Below are 22,350 nucleotides of genomic sequence, written 5' to 3'. Positions count from 1 at the left end.
TTTACTAGAAAGTAACCTAAAGTTTTGTCTCCCTTTAAACATGTTTTATACAGCATGAGTTCAAGCTTCTTTGGGGTCGTCCTTTGAATTTACATGCCAGAGGTTCTCTGTCTGATTAATAAACATTATATTGTTAGAGTGTAGCTAGCAGCAGAGTAAAAAATTGGCTTGGAGAAGTATTTGTTATGAAGCAGAAAAATATTAAGGAAAGAAAAATGAATTTAAAATGAGCCATTGCATTTTGAAAACAAAAATTTGGGGTAAGGAAAGTAGGGCTAGTTGATACCAGATGGACTGTGGAGCCTAGAAAAGCAAATTTGTACTTTGGATGGAGATCAGCCCTGAACATCTGTTTAGTTATAAGTGATAGGGCACATCTGTCCTCTCAAGAGGAACCAGGGACTGTATGACTCTCAGTATTTTTGTACCATCATCTTTCAGTTTCAGAGGAAGTTCTAAAACCTTGCTTCATTGAAATATGGATGTTTCTTTAGGAAAGTTGGGCAGTTGAATTGCAGAATGAGTCATGGACTGGACTGAGAATACTGGGATTATGTAAGTTATAAGAACTGACTGAGTTCAAGTCTTAGTAAAGGGACTAACGACAGTCCAGTAGTATTAAATATGTTGATGTTTCCATTAGGCTCCAGGTCATATAAAGTTATCAGACCAGTTTTTATAAGGCCCTAGATGCCAAAGGACTTAAAATGAACTAGAAGTAAATTTTAAAAAATAAAAAGCACAAACATACAGGTGCTGGGGATATAGCTTAGTGATAGAACATGTGCTTAGCACACAAAAGGGCTGGTTTTGATCTCTAGCACCAATAAATAAACAAACATACAAGTCAGTAGTACAGTTGCTAGAAAAACTTTGATCTACTTTTAGCCTCTGATATTTTTAGTTATCACCACAACAATAGGGTTGGAGATTTTTTTTTTTATGTAATTCAGATTCATCTTACAAGTCACATGCTTGCTGTTAAATCACAAAGTGGCTTTGGTTGCAGCAAAAAATCCTTCTGGCACTTTTCAAGTGAGAGGACCTGACATTTTGTTCTCATGTACTGTGATATATTGACTACTTTAGTCAACTTACATTAATAATCACAGCCTTGAGAATTTTCTGTTTTTAATTGTTGAATATTATCTATTATATAACAAGATCATGACTTTTTTTTTTTTTTTTTTTTTTTAATCTTCACCAGTCTCCTCCCATTCTTCTCACTTTCTTTTTTTTTGTACCAGGGATTGAACTCAGGGGCACTCAACCACTGACACATCCCCAGCCCTATTTTGTATTTTATTTACAGACAGGTTCTCACTGAGTTGTGTTTAGTACCTTGCTATTGCTGGGGCTGGCTTTGAACACCAGATCCTCCTGTCTCAGCCTCCCCAGCTGCTGCACTCCGTACCAATGTACTCTTTATCCCTACAGTTTTATCTTTCCCAGAAAGTACCATAAATGGAATTGTATATATTACATAACTGAGTCTGGTTTTTTGCACTTATTATAATGTGATATTCATGTTGCTTCTTGGGGTGGGAAGGTTACCTGGAGTGGGATTCCTGGTTTGTATGGTATGTTTTCCTTAATAAGAAATTTCCAAAACGTTTTTCAAATTACTGTTCTATGTTTCTATAAGCATTGTATGAAAGTTCCAGTTGTTAAATTTATTGTTAGTACTTGATATAAATTTTCCTCATTATTTAAATATTTTTAATCATTCTGATAGGTGTTTAGTGGATTCTCATTGTGGGTTTTTTTTGGGGTGTGGGGAGTGTTTGTTTTTTGTAGTACTGGGATTGAATCCAGAAGCTTTTTACCACTGAGCTACATCCCCAGACGTTTTTATTTTTTATTTTAAGACATGGTCTCACTAAATTGCTTAGAGCCTTGCTAAGTTGCTGTGGCCTTGAACTTGTGATACTCCTTCCTCACTCTCACAAGCCACTGGGATTACAGGCATGCACCACTGTGCCTGGCCTCATTGTGGTTTTAATTTATATTTCTCTAATAATGTTAAGAATTAACTCCTTCTCAAGTTACTACTATTTAGTTATAAGAGTTTAAAAATGAATTATGATTATCATTCTTTATCAGTCATGTTTTCTGGATATTATCATCTAAAACTTGGCTTTTTGGGGGGTGGGGGGGTGGGGGGGGTGGTGGCACCAGGGATTGAACATTGAGCCACATCCCCAGCCAGGGTTTGGTTTGGTTTGGTTTGGTTTTGAGACAGGGTCTCACTAAGTTGCTTAGGGCTTTGCTAAGTTCTGAGAAGGGCTTTGAACTTGAAGTTGCCTCAGCCTTCTGAGTGGCTGGGATTACAGATGGGTATCACCCAGCTTTGAAGAGATTTTAATTTTGATATGTCCAATTTATTAATTTTTCTTTTATGCTTGTATTCTGTTCTAAGAAACAGTTGCCTAACTGAGGGCCACAAGGTAATCATCTTTATCTTGTTCTGGAAATTGTATTGTTTTAACTTCTACATTTAGGTCTGTGATTTCTTTAATGTGTGTGTGTGTGTTGGATGCTTGGGCTTGAACCCAGGGCCTTTTGCATGCTAAGCACATGGTCTACCATTGAACTACACCCCAGCCTAGAATCCATTTTGAGTTAGTTTTTGCATATTGTGCAGTGTATGGGTTAAGGAGTTTTTGTTTGTTCCCTTTTTTTTTTTTTTTTTTTTTTTTTTTTCCCCTCTCTTTCTTTTTTGCTTTGGATATCCAGTGGTTCTATCATACATAGATTCTTGTGCGAGGGAAAGTAGCCCCAGAGACGTTTGGGGCTTCTATAAAGTCCTCTTATCCAATATATAAACTCCTCTTCTGCATGGTTTTTAGTTAATATTTTATATAGTTGGCTAAAAATGTAAGGCCTTATTAAGGCATAAAAAAATAGGCCACTGGAGTTTCTTAGTGAAATTAAAATGATACCTGGGTCTTTTTTCTCCATCTTCCACTAGTTTACTCTTTAACCTTCAGTTTGGTAGGGGTTATGGCTATTTTTAGAGTAAAGGCAGGAGAGCTAATCTAATTAAACTCCTCCAGCTACCTGGGGCAGTGAACTCATCAGCTTTTCTAAGCCCAGCATGGTTTGCTCTGGACTGGATGTACGTGGATATTGATAAAAGTAGAAACAGTGGATTTTGGGGGTGGGGTATGTAATGCATTGAAGAATGAAGAAGAGTCAGACTGGTGATGCACACCTGTAACCCCACCTACTGGGGGCGGGGCTGAGATGGGAGAACTGCAATTTCAAGGAAAATCTGGGCATTTTAGTGAAACCTTGTCTCAAAATAAAAGAGGATTCAGGGTATAGCTCAATGGTAGCATACCCTTGAGTTCAATCCTCAGTACTGGGGGAGGGGGGGCGTGAAGTAGTGTGAGTTTGAGTCAAATGTCCCAAACTTCAGATTATAAGGTTGTATTTGTTGGTGAGTGCAAAAAATTCTAGAGTGGCTCCTATACTTGAGCCTAGGGCACAGACACAGTATCTCTGCCTGCTTTAATTTTGATAGCATTTTAAATAGCTCATAACAAACTACTTTAGACTGGTGCCTTAAACAACAGAAATTCATTTTTTCAGTTCTGAAGGCTCCAAATCAAAAGATTGAAGTGCCAACATGATTGGTATCTTCTGAAGGCTTTCTTCCTCTCTTGTACATGTAAACCTTATCTCTGTGTCCTAACATGGCAGTGGGGAGACAGAACTCTCTGGTGTCTCTTATAAAGACATCTTGTTGTGTGGGCCTCAGCTGTGACTTCATCTAAACCTAATTATATTCCATAGTCTCCTTATCTAAATACTACCATGTTGGGAGTTATTCCTTCCACATATGAATGGGGGGGGGGATAGATAGAACTCAATTGTAGTTACTGTACTTTCTGCACTAGAGTTGAACTGGTTTTTTCATTTTGATAGATTACAGTGTCTCTAAATTGCTGAGGCTGGCCTTGAAATCACAGTCCTCCTTTCTCAACCTCCCCAGCCTGTAGGATTACAGGCATGTGCCATCACATGCAGCTTTTGATTAAAATTCATATTCTAAGAATAACAACTCATTCCAATAGTGGTTGTGTTTTATTATTGTCATCATATCTTGACTTTCTAGAGAAGTGGTCCCATGAAATTTGAATTAATGCACTTAAGAGGTGAAAGATGACCCAGTGATATACAGGAAAAGAATGTTGAAATATCTATTAGGTATTTATCCTAGAAAAGTTATCTGAATATTTAGTGAGAATTGACAGTATATCAACACATATTGGGCGTTTATGCTCAAATTTTTCGCTGAGAGAGATTCATGAAGTTTGGAGACCACTACTCCAGAGTACCCTTTTGCAGAAGTTATAAAATTCGACTTATCTATACCATCTCTGGAATTACTATAGGTAGAGTGTCCCTTATATGAAATGCTTGAGACCAGAAGTGTTTCACATTTCAGAGTTTTTCAAATTTTGGAATATTTGTATAGATTTTACTGGTTGAGCATCTCTAATAGGATGAAAATCTGAAGTGCTCTGAAATCTGAAACTTTTTGATTATAATGTCAGAGCTCAAAAAATATTAGATTTTGGACACCCACCCCCCCAGGGATTGAACCCAGGAACGCTTAACCACTGAGCCACGTTACCAGTCCTTTTTTTTTTTTTTTTTTTTTTTTAATAGCTAGAGAAAATAAAGTTCAAAGAAGGTTCAATACCTCATGTGAGGGCATGAAGTATGCTAAATGGCTTGGCTCACATACTGAAATCCTGGACTTCTGGTTTTTTAGTCTAGGAATGATTTTACTAAACTCTGGCTTCTGTCTGTTAACTTGGTGATTAAACAGGGTTGACCTAAGTTTCTTTTTTTTTTTTCCCTTGGATACTGAGAATTGAACTCAGGCGCACTCAACCCCTGAGCCACATCCCCAGCCCTATTTTGCATTTTATTTACAGACAGGGTCCCACTGAGTTACTTACTGCCTCTCTAAGTTGCTGAGGCTGGCTTTGAAAGCTATCCTTGAGTCAGCCTCCCCAGCTGCTGGGATTACAGGCGTGTGCCACTGCACCCAGCTTGACCTAAGTATTCACAGGGTTTTTGCTTTTTGAATTTAGCAATAAATTCTAACAGCTATTTTCCTCTAAGAGAAGATTTGTTTTTGAAAGAACCTTACACCAGGTCCCACCAAAACTACTCCATAACCTCTTGGTATAAGTTGAACTTCCTGGCTCCCTCTTTCCCACATCTCAGAGCTGGGTATGAATATAGTCTCTGGCTGTTCCTGACCATGGAGTTGGAAAAGCAAATATGTGTTTTAGAGCAGATATGACTCTATATAAAGTTCAGGCAGTTTGGACTATTGTAGAAGTTGATTAGTTTTGAGAAAGATTCTCTGGAGCTGTCTTTCTAGATTCTTATCTGGGAGTGGATAATAGTAGGGTGAGAAGTATGATACGGTAAGCAGTTTTAATTCCGGGGTAGAAAAATATCATATCATATCCATTCCCAGTTGACCACAAGACTGTATTGCTCATACCTTTAGTTTTTAATCTTCGTAAAGTAGTACAGTTATTTTCCTCATGTCATAGGACTTTTGCAATTAATATAATCAGTTTTACACCAGTTATGGGGGAGAAGATACTGCTAAGATGCTAAAGAATATAAACAGAGACTATTGAGAAGGAAAAGCAAGTGTTGTGTTAGGAATGCCGTACAGAAATATACACTTCAAAGTTAGAGGAGAAAAACAGCCTGCTTACAAATGGCTCTTCACTGTTTTCTTTATGTGGCTTCACATGTTCTTTTAGTTGGCATTGTCTTTTACCATCTCCCATCCAGGTGTCTTTTCCTTATATTTAACTTCAGCCCTGTTCTTGCAGTATTCCTACTCCCCAACCCTGCCCTACAGTGAGCAGTCTTTGTGCAGCTGTCTCTTGGCAGAGGATACTTTTTATGAAGCAGCATGGGTTTCTGTAGAGGAGAGTAGGGGATAAAGATAAGGATGGGAGCCGGGCACAGAGGCGCACCCTGTAATCCCAGCAGCTTGGAAGGCTGAGACAGGAGAATCATGAGTTCAAAGCCAAATCTCTTCAACTTCAAGGCACTAAGCAACTCCATGAGACCCTGTCTCTAAATAAAATATAAAATAGGGCTGGAGTTGTGGCACAGTGGTCAAGTACCCCTGGGTTTAATTCTTGGTATCAAAAAAAAAAAAAGATAATTGTTATGGGAATGAAAGGGCTGTTGAAAGATTAGAGGCCAGTGTGCCTGGGCCCAAGGACTGGGGTCATAATCATACTTTGTCTTTTACCAGTGCCTTTTGTCCAAGGCCCTGAAAGGGCTTAACAAAATTCTGGTCTGAATAACATTATTCTTTACTCTTTGAAATTTGCTAGAGGTGGCAGTAAGGCCCTGGGGTGCGGGTGGGAATGATCGTGCTATAGTGGCAAAAGGAAATAAGCTAGATAGCCTGGTTCCTAGTTAGAATTTTGCCAGAATGACAAGTCTGATGAAAGTTGTTGGTATTAGGTGAAAGTTTGCCATTGTTTAAAATGAACTGAGGTGGTTTAATGGAAATGCCCTTTTCTTTCCCACCTTTGTACATGGTGACTGTTAGTCCTAAAAGGGGGAAAATTTTAAGAGATTTTTCTTAGGAGTCTTAAGTGCTCTTGAGTTCAAGAATTAGAAGATGGGGCTGGGGATGTGGCTCAAGCGGTAGCGCCCTCGCCTGGCATGCGTGCAGCCCGGGTTTGATCCTCAGCACCACATACAAACAAACGTGTGTCCGCCGAAAACTAAGAAATAATAATTTTTAAAAAAAAAGTTACTTTAAAAAAAAAAGAATAAGAAGCTGTGAGTATCTATGTTTGTACTAAGCTTGAAACTAGGAGTCTTGAGTGAACATAAAGCCCAAGTTCAGTAATTAACAAGAGCTTGATTTATACTGTTTATTTCTGTATAAAATGATATTCAGAATCTGACTCACCTTTTCATGTTATGAAAATAAGAGTTTTACAGAGTTTGTGGATGCATATGAATATTGCTTAAAACAGAATACCCTTGTCTACAGGAAAGTGCTGAAGCTAGCTTTCTGTGTTGAGTTGAGGCTCTTTGCCTGCAGTACCCTGTCATTTGATTTGTGCCTGCTGTTTCAGGTTTTCGGTTCTTTCTTACCCATCTGGAAAAAAACTGCCAGTTATTCAGTGAATAAGGTAAAGAGATGGCAGTTGACTTCCCCAAATTTGTTCCTTTTTGGAGTAGACACAGGGGGAAAAAATCCTGACATGCTTTTCTGTAGCTGAGAAGCCCTGTTAAGCACACATAACAAAAATCATTTTTATAAAACTGACAAAGTCTATACATTGTTAAATTTCTTTGCCCCTTTTGTAGTCTTTCTGAGGTTAATTGTTTTCTAATTGTTTCATTTTCTTCCTCTCCCAAATCCAGGCTGGCTATAGCAAACATCATTCAAGATGTCCAGCAAAGGAAGCAGCACAGATGGCAAAACAGACTTAGCTAATGGTAAGGGGCCAAAATGAAGGTGAAGCTATTTTTACTATGAACTGAGGTCCTCCTCCCTGCAAGACATGGGAGGATTTTTGTGGGGGAAGAAACCCTTCTTGGGTTGTTTTCAGTATAGGGAAACATATTATCTGGTACTTTTTTTCCTTCAAATTTTTGTTTTCAGAAAATCAATAACATGTCAAGAGGTTTAGAATTCTGAAAGGCTGTACAGGTAGGCTGAACCTAGGAAATGCTATTAATGAAGGAGAAAAACAAGAGACCTAATTGATGATGGGAACAGGGGGATTTTGGGGAAAGATGAGGTTCTCCAGTTATATTGAGAGGTCTCTTTCCATGGTAAATAAGAGTTTCTTCATTAGAGGTATTAGATAAGAGATGAAGTTACCAGGCTGGGGATATAGCTCAGTGATAGAGTGCATGCTTAGCATGCGTAAAGCCCTGAGTTCAGTACCTGGTGCCAAAATAAAATTAAAAAATGAAGTTACAACCCTAACCAATGAGGATTGGGCCTGCCTTCCTTTTTTTTCCCTCCCCTCCTTTTTCACTAGGATTAGTTGAAAGGCACAGAGTTCCAGAGGGATTTAAGTTAAACTGTTGATTTGGAGCTTGGTCATTAGTTTAGATCAGGGATTGGCAAATTATAACCTACAAGCCAAAGCCACTCTGCCACTTATTTTTGTAAAAGTTTTATATCCATTCATTTATGTGGTGTCCATGGATTGTTTTTGTTCTAATGGGGTTGAATAGCTGCGAGAGTGCCATACAATCTGCAGATACTAACATTTTTGCTGTCTGGCCCTTTACAGAAGAAATTTGCCAACTCCTGAACTAGATCATGATCATTGACAGTTGTGGCCTTGTTGCTGAGTGTGTAATACAGTCTGGCCCTTGTATTAATGTGGTAGGACTTTCAGAGTCTGAATTTGTTAATATTAATAATTTCTAAGAGTTTTGGTGTTTTATTTTTCCTCTGCCCACATATTTGTTAGGTGTGGTGTTTTTAATCCCTTCTTAGCACTTCCCAGCTCAAGCTCCAATTGCATTTCGAACTATATCTCTTTAACTTTTGAAGGATTGGAGGGCAGTGGGAATTGAACCCAGGGGTTCTTTACCAATGAGGCACATGTCCAGCCCTTTTAATTTTTTTATTTTGAGACAGGGTCTTGCTCAGTTGTTTAGGGCCTTGCTGAGTTGCTGGAGCATATGTAACAGTCTCAGCAAATGTGGTTCTGTTATTTTTCCCTTTTCGCTCCAACTCCTATCCCAGTTGATTTTCACACTGTGCTCTCAGTTGAGGTGCTTCTATGTCACCCATCCTTCCATCAAAACAAAGCATTTGTATCGTTATGTGTTTTATGTACTGGATTTTGTCTAGAAGTTCCATTTCTTCAAGGGTCTTCACAAATTACTGCCCTAAGCCAGATGGCTAGTCAGTAAGGTGCTCCAGTTTTAAATCCCTAAACATCAATATTGGAATATTAAACATCATATTGGAGTCAAAGGCTGATCTGTCTTCCCCTAACAAGTTTTATGTCTGGCAAGATAAAATTTGTAGTCATCTGAGGAAATATTTCTTTTTTAGTTGTAGTTGGATACAATACCTTTATTTTATTCATTTATTTTTATGTGGTGCTGAGGATCAAACCCAGGGCCTTGCACGTGCTAGGCAAGCGCTCTATTGCTGAGCCATACTCCCAACCCTCTCAACAACTTTTTTTTTGTTTCAGGGGTACTGGGAATTAAACCCAGGGCCTCATGCATGTTAAGCAAACACTCTGCCACGGAGCTACATCCCTAGCCCTTTTTAAAGACATGTCTTACTAAGTTACCCAGACTAGCCTCCAATTTGGAATTCTTCTGCCTCCGTCTCCTAAGTCCCTAGGATTACAGGTGTGTGCCACTGTACCCAGTTGGAGATTTTCTTATGGACATTCTAATTATTTGCTGCAACTAATGGATGTCTATCCAACAGGACAGAGCCTAAGTGGTTGCATCAGGCACACTTTTGTATAATATGCCAATGCTTAGCCTCTCAAGAACTTATTATAGATTGTCCTGTAGTTCTTTGCTTTTATTGAAGTTCATTTATATGTGTGTTGCTTTGATCTTAATTTTTTCAATTTCTGTTCTTTATAAGATTTCCTTTCAGAAGTACTCTTTATAAGCATTTATAATGGAAACACTTTGACTGAAGTTTGTTTCTTAGTCTTTTGATGTAATGGTTTCTTACAGTGGGAAATCCCTCTGAAAACTAACTATGCTAATCCTGTTTCCTTATTTTTGCCTCTCACCTATTGATTCTTCATCAATGTGCAGGAAGCCTGTCTAGCAGTCCAGAGGAGATATCTGGAGCTGAAGAGGGAAGAGAGACATCCTCAGGCATTGAAGTAGAGGCCTCAGACCTGAGTTTAAGCTTGACTGGGGATGATGGTGGCCCCAATCACACCAGTACAGAAAGTCGAGGCACAGACACAGAAAGCTCAGGTGAAGAAAAGGACTCTGACAGCATGGAGGACACTGGCCATTACTCCATCAATGATGAAAACCGAGTTCGTGACCGCTCAGAGGAAGAGGAAGAGGAAGAAGAGGAGGAAGAACAACAACCTCGGCGCCGTGTACAACGCAAGCGAGCTAACCGTGACCAGGACTCATCAGACGATGAGCGGGCCTTGGAGGATTGGGTGTCCTCAGAGACAACAGCCCTGCCCCGACCTCGATGGCAGGCCCTCCCTGCCCTTCGGGAACGGGAGCTGGGTTCAAGTGCCCGCTTTGTGTATGAAGCCTGTGGGGCAAGAGTCTTTGTACAGAGGTTCCGCCTGCAGCATGGGCTTGAGGGCCATACTGGTTGTGTCAATACCCTGCACTTTAACCAGCGCGGCACCTGGCTGGCCAGTGGCAGCGATGACCTGAAGGTGGTAGTGTGGGATTGGGTACGGCGGCAGCCAGTACTGGACTTCGAGAGTGGCCACAAAAGTAATGTCTTTCAGGTGAGGCAAGGATTCATAATAGCAACTGAGAGAATCAGACATGAATCAGACAAATCTGAGTTGCTGCTTAGAGTGGAAGCTGAAAGTGAGTTTTGGTAGGAATTAGACATCAGGACTCTACATTGGTTCCCTTAATGACACTGAAGGCCCATGGTAACTTTTTATTTCCTTGCATGTAAGCATCAGAAGCTTCATTATAGGTTCTTGGAACTTATCAGGAAAATATTATAGATGCTATGGTAGAAGGTAATATAGTATTAAGAGCATAGGCTCTTGAACCAAACTGCCTAGATTCAAATTCTGGCCCTAACATGTAATAACTATGTGAAGCTGAGCAAGTTATTTAACTTGTAAGATGGAACTGAGAGGAGAAAGAATTATGAGGATTAAATAACAGTTGATAGGCTAGGAGTGTAGTTTGGTGGTAGAGTTCTTGGCTAGAATGTGTGAGGCTCTGGGTTCTAGCCCCAGCACTACCAAAAAAAAAAAAAAAAGTAGCAAAAACAATGGAAGCTAAGCACTTAGAACCATGGCTGATACTTAATAACATTTGCTAGAAACTAGCTAAGATTGTTATTATTCCTTGGAGATTTTACTCCTTTGCCCCGTCCTCCATATTAATATTAGCTCTTCATCCATAAATTTGTTCTTTTTCTTTTTCCCTGTATTTCATAATTTCCTTTTCCTTTGTGGCAAAATTCGTTTGCTTTCTGAATATTTCTTACTTTCTCTCCTATTAGGTACATTCACATTAGCTTTTTTTTTTTAGAGAGAGAGAGAATTTTAATATTTATTTTTTAGTTTTCGGCGGACTCAACATCTTTGTTTGTTTGTATGTGGTGCTGAGGATTGAACCCGGGCCGCACCCATGCCAGGCGAGCGCGCTACCGCTTGAGCCACATCCCTAGCCCCTCACATGAGCTTTTAATCATGTACTTCCTCACCCTTACAGAGTCAACTGAAATTTCCCTTTACATCAGAGGAAGTTTTTTCTATCACTTTTCTTTAACTCCTAGATGAAATTAGGTTTATTCAGCTGTATGAATAGAAAAGCACCAGGCACAGTGGTGCACGTCTGTAATCCCAGCCACTTGAAGCAAGATTGCCCAAGTTCAAGGCCAGCATGGGCAACTTAGTGAAACCCTCAGCAACTTAACAAGACCCTGTCTCAAAATTTTTTTAAAAAAGGGGGGTGGCGGGGTCTGAGATGCTTGCGTAGCATACACAAAGTCCTGGACTCAATCCCCAGCATTTCAAAAGAAAAAAAAAATGTTAAAAAAGGCTGGGAGCAAAATTTAGTGGTAAAGCACACCTGGCTTTAATCTCTAGTACCCCCCAAAAAACAAGAGTAGGAAAGCTACATCTAGCTTTCATGCAAGAAAAAAGTGTCAACTTGGGTCATCATCTCATTTTTTTACTCTTACATTCGTCTTTTCAAATTTCTTATGTATCTTTTTTTTTTTTTAATTCTTAATATTCCAGGCCAAATTCCTTCCCAATAGTGGTGATTCCACCCTGGCGATGTGTGCCCGGGATGGGCAGGTTCGGGTAGCAGAACTGTCTGCCACACAGTGCTGCAAGAATACAAAGCGTGTGGCCCAGCACAAGGGAGCATCCCATAAGGTAAGAAGGTCCTTACTCCAAAGTTTGTGAGTGTAAGCTAGATATGGTAGCACATGCCTGTGATTCCAGCTACTTGGGAACCTGAGGCAAGAGGATCGCAAGTTCAAGTCCAACCTAGTCAACTTAGCAAGACCCTTTTTCAAAATAAAAAGGGTTATCAATGCAACTTGGTGATAGGGCACCCTGGGTTAACTCCCCAGAACTGCACAGAATAGTGAAAAAAAAAAAAAAAAGTTTGTGAGTCCAAATCCTTTATGGATATCAGCCATTATCACCCTTTTCTCTACCCATTGTGTTCCTTTTGTTATGGTCATCTGCCTCACCTTTTTCAGTGCTAAGATTGGTTAAGAAGGGAGCAAAAAACCCAACCCAAGCAAAGTATAAAGTATATCATTGGTCAGATCACATACTTATAGCATTCCGTTGATTATATCTGGCTCCTAAGCTGAGCTGTGGTTGGTTTGGAGATCCTTGAGATCTCATGCTTTCCAAACCCCTTAAGGTTATTCTGATTGTTTTTAGAACATTTCTAACAGTCCCAGAGTGCTAGTAGTTGGTTCCTCAAATGTTAGAGCTCCAGCTTCTCTGCTTACAACTCAAACTCACAAGTTGCACTATTTCTGGAAGCCACATTTAGAGCTGTGAATATAGGCCAAATGGTCACGGTGGTAGCTAGTAAGGAACTAAGAGCTGTCCAGTTTCAGGGTAGGTATTATGTTTTTCCATGTCATCAAAAGAGGATGGTTTAAAAAAAAAAAAAAAAAAAAAGATTGTACTCTCTTCTTTCAAACCCTTTTCCAATTCAGATGCTTCAGGAAACTTGAAAATCACCTATTTCCTAAACCTTTCCCCGACCCACTAGATAACTACTTTTTAGAAGTAGGATGTAGGGAATGAAGCTTGGAAAAAGAAGAGAACTTGATTGCCATGTTTCTCCATATCTGAAGGCATAGAATTGATTTTGTTTTAAAATATTTTTTTAGTTATAGATGGCAATACCTTTATTTATTTACTTTTACGTGGTGCTGAGGATTGAACCCAGTACCTCACATGTGCTAGGCAAGTGCTCTACCACTGAGCTACAACCCCAGCCCATGAAATTGATTTTTGAGAATGAACTTTTCTTGACTGATATTCTCCTTTGGTATCTCTATTTTGATCCTTTGGGACTTAGTTAAAATTGCAAATCATCTGTCTTTTTTGAGTTGTATAGAATAAGCAGACTGTGAATAGTTCACAGAATAAGAGTGAGTGGGGGGCTGGGGTTGAGGGCTCAGCAGTAGAGTGCTTGCCTAGCACATTCAAGGCCCTGGGTTCGATCATCAGTACCACATAAAAAATAAAAGTATTGTGTCCAACTAAAAAATAAATATTAAAAAAAAAAAAGAGTGGGGCTTAAGTTATCTCCCTTCCTAGGATTTTACAACAACGGAAAAGGCAGACATTTCTCTTGCTGAGACATTTTATATGCAGCTCTTCCTAAAAGTAAAGGAGTGGGAACTAGCCTGACTATAACTCTGAGCTTTAGAAACCTTATCCCTTTTCCTTTGTCTCCTTCAGTTGGCCCTGGAACCAGACTCTCCCTGTACGTTCCTGTCTGCAGGTGAAGATGCAGTTGTCTTCACTATTGACCTGAGACAAGATCGGCCAGCTTCGTGAGTATAGCAATAATATCTATAAAATTCCATTCCTTGGCCTTGAAAATATTTCTTTTTTTTTTTTTCTTTTTCTTTTTTAAAAAATATTTTTAGTTGTAGATGGACACAATGCTTTTATTTAATTTATTTATATGTGGTGCTTAGGATCGAACCCAGTGTCTCACACATGCTAGACAGGCGCTCTACCACTGAGCCATAGGCCCAGCCTGGACTTGAAAATATTTCATGTGTCCCAATAATGCTCAGCTCTCAGGTCCATCAGAATAGTACCTTTGTGTCTATGGTAAGAGATAGTTTAAGGTTTAGAATTCCTTACTTTTTAGCCCTGTTTCTCAGCAGTTTGCTTTCATTTCTCAGATGCTGTTTTTTATATGTGGGCTTTAATAACTTGAACTCACCCTTTCCAGCCACTTAGGTGCCATTCATCTTATTTATAAGAAGCATTACATATTAGTTTAGAGAGACAGGATCATATAAATTTTCAGTTCAGTTTATATTATATACAATCATAAGATAGACCTTGAAAAATATATTGGTAGCTATAGTAGAGTTCTGACATACCACAGCTCATTTGTACATGAATTTGAGACACATAATTTACGTATAAATTATTTTAATTCTGATACCATAGAAAAAAAACACAGCATCTTGTTTGGATATAGGTAGACCTGTCCTAGTTCAAATCTTAACTCAGGTCCTATTAGTTATGACCTATGTAATATTTTGAATCTCAGTTTCTTTGTTTTTACAAATATAATAATATCTACCCTGACTTAATAAACAGATACATTTTAAGAGATTCATAGACAAAATATTAATGCTTCTTGTGTATCCCCCATTTGTGCAAGCGTGCTACCGCTGAGCCACGTCATATATATTAACACACACACACACACACACACACACACATATACATACATATATATTCCACAAGCCCCAACTTGTTAGTAATTTTGAAAACATTTCCAGACCCTTTTGTATATATTTGTGTACCTAGGTATATACATATCTAGGTACACAAATATATACTGTCCTCCATAAATGGGCTAATTATATGTATGCATACATGTATACTTTTGCAATTTGCTTTTTTAATATTATAATGTATTTTGGAGGTCTGTGTCAGGCTATAAAAACCTACCTAATTTTAAGTTTTATTTATTTTTGGGTGTGGTACTAGGAACTTCAGCACTGAGCTATATCCATAGTACTTTCATTTTTTATTTTGAGACAGGGTCTTGCTGAATCCATAAGGGTTTCACTAAATTGCTGTGGGTGGCCTTGAACTTGCAATCCTCCTGCTTCAGTCTCCTGAGCAAAAGCCTATTTAATTTCTTTTTTTAAGAGCTTTATAGTTACACATAGTAGTTGGGTTCATCCTGACACACTCATACATCCATGGAAATTGATTTTAGTTCATGATTTCCCCCTTTTCCCTCCCCTCCTCCTTTACCTTTCCCACTCTTTTTCCTCTACCAGACTCCTTTCACTCATCTATTAATTTCTGTTTGATTGGTTCTTTGTTATCTTATTCTTCCTTCCCCCTTTTCTTTTTTTTTACTCTAATATCCACATATAAGAGAAAATATTCAACCTTTGAGATTCTGAGTTTGGCTTACTTCACTTAGCATGATATTTTCCATTTCCATCCATTTACTGACAAATGCCCTAACTTGTTTTTTCTTTTCTTCTTTTTTTTTTTTTTTTGTAGTAGGGATTGAACGTAGGAGCACTGAATCACTGAGCCACATTCATTCCTAGCCCTTTTTTTTTTTTTTTTTTTTAATTTTGAGATGGGACTTTGCCAAGTTGCTTAGGGCCTTGCTAAATTGCTGAGGCTGGCTTTGAACTTGGGATCCTCCTGCCTCTGCCTTCCAAGCCACTGGGAATACAGGTGTGTGCCACCATGCCCAGCAGTTTCGTTATTTTTTATGGCTGAGTAGAGCTCCATCACACACACACACACACATACATACATACATATACACCATAATTTCTTAATCCACTCATCTTTTGACAGGCATCTGGGTTGATTCTATAATTTAACAATTGTGAATTGTACTGCTGTATACATTGAGGTGGCTGTATTGCTGTAGTGTGCTAATTTTAGATCTTTTGGAAAAATACCAAGGAGTGGGATAGCTGGGTCACATGGTGGTTCCATCCCTAGATTTTTGAGGAATCTCTATACTTCAGCCTACCTAATTTTTAAACATGGCATATGTGTCATAACATTGGTACACCACTGTTTACTTAATCACTGCCTTGTTGATTGATACCTAGATTATTTATTGTCTTTTTTAGATTTAAAAATTATAACAAATTTCATAGTTCAGTACCAATATTAGGAAAGGGATGTCAATGTTTTTATTTTTAAAGAGATATCTTGAAAAAGTTGTCTGGAAGATAGAATTTCAACAGCTGCTTAAATGACGGAAATGTTTCAGGCTTAGGAAAAGGATATGCTGGTTATTCATATACCCTTAAGAAGACGAAGTTTGGGAAATGGTGCTGGGTATATAGTGAAAGGGGAGCTGTGTGGTGACACAGGCCTATAATCCCAGTGACTCAGGAGGCTGAGGTACAAGGCCAACCTCATCAACTTAGTGAGACCCCCGTCTCAAAATAAACAAAAAGTGCTGGGGGTGTAGCTCAGTAGTAAAGTACCCTGGGTTTAATCTCCAGTATCCCATGCCGCCACCACCACCACCACCCCTCCCCCGCAAAAAAAAAAAAAATACACAGAGTGGAAGGGAATAAGCCTGAGTGTCAAGGGCTTTGCCCTCTAGTACAGATGATCCCCAACTTATGATGGTTTGGCTTAATGATTTTTCAATGTTATGATGGTGTGAAAATGATATTGATTCAGTAGAAACTACACTTTAAAACTTGAGATTTTGATCTTTTCCTTTTTTTTTCTTTCAACAAATAATGTATTTGAATACATTTGAATATATAGATATACAGATCCAAATAGATATGCATGTATATATACATATATACACACACACACACACACACACAAATATCCATTTTTACGCATTTGGTAAAAAATTAAGCTACAGCCCCCTTTTTAAAAAGAGAGAGAGAGAATTTTTAAAATATTTATTGTTATTTTTGGTGGACACAACATCTTTATTTTATTTTTATGTGGTTCTGAGGATCGAACCCAGCATCCCGTGCATGCCAGGTGAGCGCGTTACCGTTTGAGCCACATCCCCAGCCCCTACAGCACCCTTTTTATACCTAATCATATAACTTGTAAGCCAATCCCTATTCATACATCTAGAACTTTTTCTTATTGGTTTCTTAATATTTGATAGTATGGCTAGTGGTTAGGTATGTAAATAATTTTCCATCTTACTCTATTACAAATAATGCTGCAGTAAATACCTGTGTAACATACTCCTTTATGCACTTTATGAATAGCAGTAGGGACATTCCTATAAGTAGAAGTGATAGACGGATCAAAGAGTATATTATTTTGTTAAATGCATTTTCAATTTATCGTGGATTTTTTAGGCTATAACTCCACTGTAAATTCAGGAGCACCTGTAGTAGTTTTGTAGTTATCTAACTTTGAGAAGAACATTTAATCTCTTGAATATTTGTTGTTGCCAGTTCTAAGGTTGTCATTTTTTGATGACAATGAGACAGTAGCAGGTTTTCCACAGGAAAAGGTAAGGGTACAGATATAAAAAAAAAAAAAATGATAATAAATTTATTTGATCTACTTTTTTTTTTTTTTTTTTTTTTTTGAAGAATAATGAGATTTTATCCTGTAGATCAGGTTCAGAGGGAAACTACTATTCAGCCACAGGAATGGTTGAAATAATGGCTAGTGTAAATGAATTTGGCAGATTATTGAATTTGAAATAAAATGATATAGGCTGAAAATCTGGCTGAGAGCACAAACAATGGTAGGCAGCATGGAAAGTAAAGAGGGAAAATTGGAAAAACTTTTTTCCCCCCTCCTTGGTCCTAGGGATTAAACCCAGGGTTATTTTACCACTGAGCTACATCTCCAGTCCTTTTTATTTTATTTTATTTTAATATTTATTCTTAAGTTTTAGGTGGACACAATATCTTCATTTTACATTTATGTGGTGCTGCCTCATGCATGCTAGACGAGCACTCTACCACTGAGCCACAACCCCAGCTCCTTTTTTATTTTTTGAGACAGGAAATTACTGAATTGCTGAGGGTCTCACTAAGTTTCTGAGGCTGGCTTCAAATTTGCAGTCCTCCTGCCTTAGCCTCCTGAGTCACTGGGATTACAGGCGCATGCTACGTCCTGGTACATTGGAGAAACTGGATTAGAAGGAGGCCCAGATTCTAGATTGGAGGCATAAGAGTATTTTAAACGTTTTTGCTTTAGGAGTTAAAGAAGTAGTTTTACAGGCTGGAATGAGGTGGAAGGCTGAATTGTGAAGGTCTCAGTCAAAAAATTCAAGCTGTTTTCATGTGTTCAGCTAGTACCTAAACACTTGCTTATATCATGCATTTTTTGTGTGTGTGAAGTTGGCATGGGGGATTTTTTGTATATAATTTTTTTGTACACTTTCTTTTAATGGAAAACTACAGAGATTTTAAAATCACAATCTCTCTACTTTGCCTAGAGCTGAACTGACTTTGACTATGTAGAGAGGATGCTAAAATTGTTTCTTTACAAAGAAACTCATTGTCATGGTTATATTTTTTCCTGTTTCCATAGCATCAAAAATGAAGTAAACCCCTTAAAATAAAAAACAAAAGCTAAAGCTAAGCCCCTTTCTGTAGTTTCTTGATGTCTTACTTGTAAATTTATTAATCTCCATGGTGTCAGATTTGACTGGACACTTAGATATGGGAAGAGTATTCATATTGCCACCTTTAGGCTGGGATAAATTGTAGTTGTTAAGCCAGATTCTCCTCACTAAGCTTCTGAACTTTCTGTGGTTTCCCCGAGGCTCTTTGCCCTCCTATCACTCACCTGTCTTGTGTTACAACCAGGATAATTTGAAAGTGTTTTCTCAGCCTTACAAAGAGCTATCTTCATAAGAATGTTCTCTTCTGCTTTCTTTTGGCATACCTCTAGGTTAGAAAACTATAGCTTTTTTTAAGTATGTGTTTTTTTGTTGTTGTTGTTTTTGTTTTTTAATGCTGAGGATTGAACCCAGGGCTTCACACATGAGTATTCCTACCACTGAGTTCTACATTCCCAGCTTTTTGATTTTTATTTTGAGACAGTGTCTTGCTAAGCCCTGACTGGCCTTGGACTTACCATCCTCCTGCCTCAGCCTCCCAAGTATTTGGGATTACAGGCATGTGCCGTTGTACCCAGCTCTGTGTGTGTGTGTGTTTTTAGATGTTGATGGACCTTTATTTTATTCAAACCCAGTGCTTCACACATGCTAGTCAAGCTCTCTACCACTGAGCCACAACCCTAGCCCCTTAGTATATATTTTTAAAAGCTAGGGGTTTTTTTGGAGGGGGGAGAGGCAGGTACCAGGAATTGAATTCAGGGGCACTTGATCATTGAGCCACATCCCCAGCCCTATCCTGTATTTTATTTAGAGACAGGGTCTCACTTCTGCTGAGGCTGGCTTTGAACTCAAGGTCCTCCTGCCTCAGCCTCCCGAGCCACTGAGATTACATGTGTGCACCACTGTGCTTGGCTTTAAAGCTAGGTTTTAAGTGGCATTTTTCCAAAATCTGGGAGACACACTCTGACCTAAAGTTATTTTTTAACCCAGTGGTTCTGTAAATTTTTCTCCACTCCTCTCCAGGTGATTGGGAAGATATACAGTATTTACAAATAGAGGAGGGAACTGTATGGGTAACATCTCTTTAATGACTGGTTGTTATTGTGTTGGATTTCCTGAAGAGCATATACCTTTAACTTACATTTCTTAAGCAACACAAGAAAAAATTTTACTGAATATTTTTCCCATCTTCAAAGTAGCATGTAGTGAATATTTGTGCTTTTTCATTTTTCATTGTCTAAGACAAACAAAAATAATTTTTCTTTCCAGATGAGAATATTTTCGTTTTCTTATTAGCCATGCCTCTATTGCCGTCTTGGCTCTCATTTGTTATGACCATCTAGATCTTATGGAGACTAAAGTGTTGTGTATTTTTCTACTCTTCCAGGAAACTGGTGGTGACAAAAGAGAAAGAGAAGAAAGTGGGGCTATATACAATCTATGTGAATCCTGCCAATACCCACCAGTTTGCAGTAGGTGGACGAGATCAATTTGTAAGGTGAGTCTATTGCTTTTCTGTGTTTTTGAGAGTTTGAGACTCTGGCACATTGTCTTTTTTTTTTTTAATTTTTATCGTTGGTTGTTCAAAACATTACATAGTTCTTGACATATCATATTTCACACTTTTATTCAAGTGGGTTATGAACTCCCATTTTTACCCCGTATACAGATTGCAGAATCACATCGGTTACACATCCACTGATTTACATATTGCCATACTAGTGTCTGTTGTATTCTGCTGCCTTTCCTATCCTCTACTATCCCCCCTTCCCTCCCATCTTCTCTCTCTACCCCATCTACTGTAATTCATTTCTCCCCCTTGTTTTTTTTTTTTTCCCCTTTCCCCTCACTTCTTCTTGTATGTAATTTTGTATAACCCTGAGGGTCTCCTTCCCTTTCCATGCAATTTCCCTTCTCTCTCCCTTTCCCTCCCACCTCTCATCCCTGTTTAATGTTAATCTTCTTCTCATGCTCTTCCTCCCTACTCAGTTCTTAGTTACTCTCCTTATATCAAAGAAGACATTTGGCATTTGTTTTTTAGGGATTGGCTAGCTTCACTTAGCATAATCTGCTCTAATGCCATCCATTTTCCTGCAGATTCTATGATTTTGTCATTTTTTAATGCAGAGTAATACTCCATTGTGTATAAATGCCAATCAATTTGTAAGGTGAGTCTGTTGCTTTTCTGTGTTTTTGAGAGTTTGAGACTCTGGCACATTGTCTTTAAAAAAAAAAAAAATCTGTAGGATTTATTGCAGGTTTTTAAAAATAAAAGGAGAGACCATTCTTAGTGTTCAAATTTGTGAACCTATTGCCATGTATTCCAGAATGGTGAAGTGTGAAATGCCTAGAAGTTCATTTACCACCATTTTTAATTTTTATCCTCTTCCAGAATGCTTAAGCACCTTCTGAGCTGTTCTGTTCCTTAATGTAAACAGTCTCTGAGAGATGGCTTTTCCTGTTATATAGATGACTTTGCATGTTTTAAAGAAACCTGATTAATTGATCAAGTTCTTCACTAGTAGCTAAGACCTAATTTCCAGCAGGTGCTGTCTTAGTGAATTTTCTACCATTTTCTTTTTCCTTTTTTGGTACTGGGTATTGAACCCAGGAGTATTTTACCACTGAACTTCATCTCTAGCCTTTTTTTTTTTTTTTTTTTTTTTTTTTGAGACAGAGTCTTTTGTTGTTATTGTTTTAATTTTTCCACATTTTTTTATTGATGCATTATAAGTGTGCATAATGATGGGATTTGTTGTTGCATATTTGTGCATGTGCATAATATAACCATATAATTTGGCCAATATCACTCCCCAACACTCCCTGCTTCTCATCCCTGATGTCTTTCCTTTACTGATGTCCCTCTCATTATCATGAGATCCACCACCATCTTTCTTTTTTTCTTTATCCTCTCTAGTTTCTGCATATGAGAGAAAACATACAACCCTTGACCTTCTGAGTTTGATTTATTTTGCTCAACATAATGGTCTCTATTCCATCTATTCTCCTGCAAGTGACATGATTTCATTTTTCTTTATGGCTGAATAAAACTCCATTGTGTATATATACCATTCATTAGCTGATAGAGACCTAGGCTGGTTCCATAGTTTGACTGATATGAAATGTGCTACTAAACCTGGGTATGCATGCATCACTGTAGAATGATGACTTTAATTCTTTAAGATAAATACCAAGGAGTGGTTTAACTGGGTCATATGGTAGTTCATGATTAATTTTTTGAGGAACCTCCATATTGATTTCAATCATGGTTGTATTAATTTGCAGTTCCTCCAACAGTACAAAAGTGTTCCTTTTTTTCCACCTCCTCCCCAACACTTATTATTTGTATTCTTGATGACAGCCATTCTGACTGGTGTGAGAAAAAATCTCAGTGTAGTTTTGATTTGAACTTGTGTAATTGCTAATGATGTTGAACATCTGTTCATGTATTACACGGTCCTTTGTATTCCCCCCCCCCTCCCCGTACTAGGAATTGAACCACTGAGCTACATCACCAACCCTTTTTATATTTTATCCTGAGACAAAGTCTCGGTGAGTAGCTGAGACTGGCTTTGAACTGAGACAGGTTTCTGAGGCCTTCATACTTGCAATCTCCCACCTCAGCCTCCCAAGTTGCTGGGATTATAGGCAAGAGCCACTGTGCCCTATTTCTTCCATTTTCATAAATAAATTGCCATTGCACTTGCAATTTTGTATATTGGTTTGGGATTTAGAAACAATTTGACTTGAAAACCCTAGATGTGAACTGAGGGGTTTTGGCTCCTACTATCCTGAGCCATTTTCTTTATCTGTAGTGAT

The 22,350-nt window shown here is 38.4% G+C and overlaps 1 protein-coding gene across 5 annotated transcripts in view; it reads left to right on the top strand.

Moving 5' to 3' along the window:
* The window catches only part of Dcaf8 (DDB1 and CUL4 associated factor 8), a 47,184-nt gene that overhangs the window by 11,581 nt on the left and 13,253 nt on the right, over positions 1-22,350 (top strand). For all 5 annotated transcript variants that reach the window (XM_046429083.2, XM_046429086.2, XM_046429085.1 and 2 more), the window contains 5 exons: positions 7,441-7,515; positions 9,835-10,505; positions 11,988-12,128; positions 13,689-13,783; positions 19,919-20,029. In XM_046429083.2, the coding sequence (XP_046285039.1) occupies positions 7,467-7,515; positions 9,835-10,505; positions 11,988-12,128; positions 13,689-13,783; positions 19,919-20,029 (1,067 nt within the window). In that variant the 5' untranslated portion in view covers positions 7,441-7,466. The remainder of the gene's footprint in view (positions 1-7,440; positions 7,516-9,834; positions 10,506-11,987; positions 12,129-13,688; positions 13,784-19,918; positions 20,030-22,350) is intronic.

The sequence above is a fragment of the Marmota monax genome, unplaced genomic scaffold (assembly GCF_021218885.2).
Source record: "Marmota monax isolate L192 unplaced genomic scaffold, Marmota_monax_Labrador192_F-V1.1 WCK01_AAM20220418_F8-fsc00145, whole genome shotgun sequence".
NCBI lineage: Eukaryota > Metazoa > Chordata > Mammalia > Rodentia > Sciuridae > Marmota > Marmota monax.
Note: the sequence above shows the minus strand (reverse complement) of the source record. Positions and strands in the feature narration are given on the sequence as shown.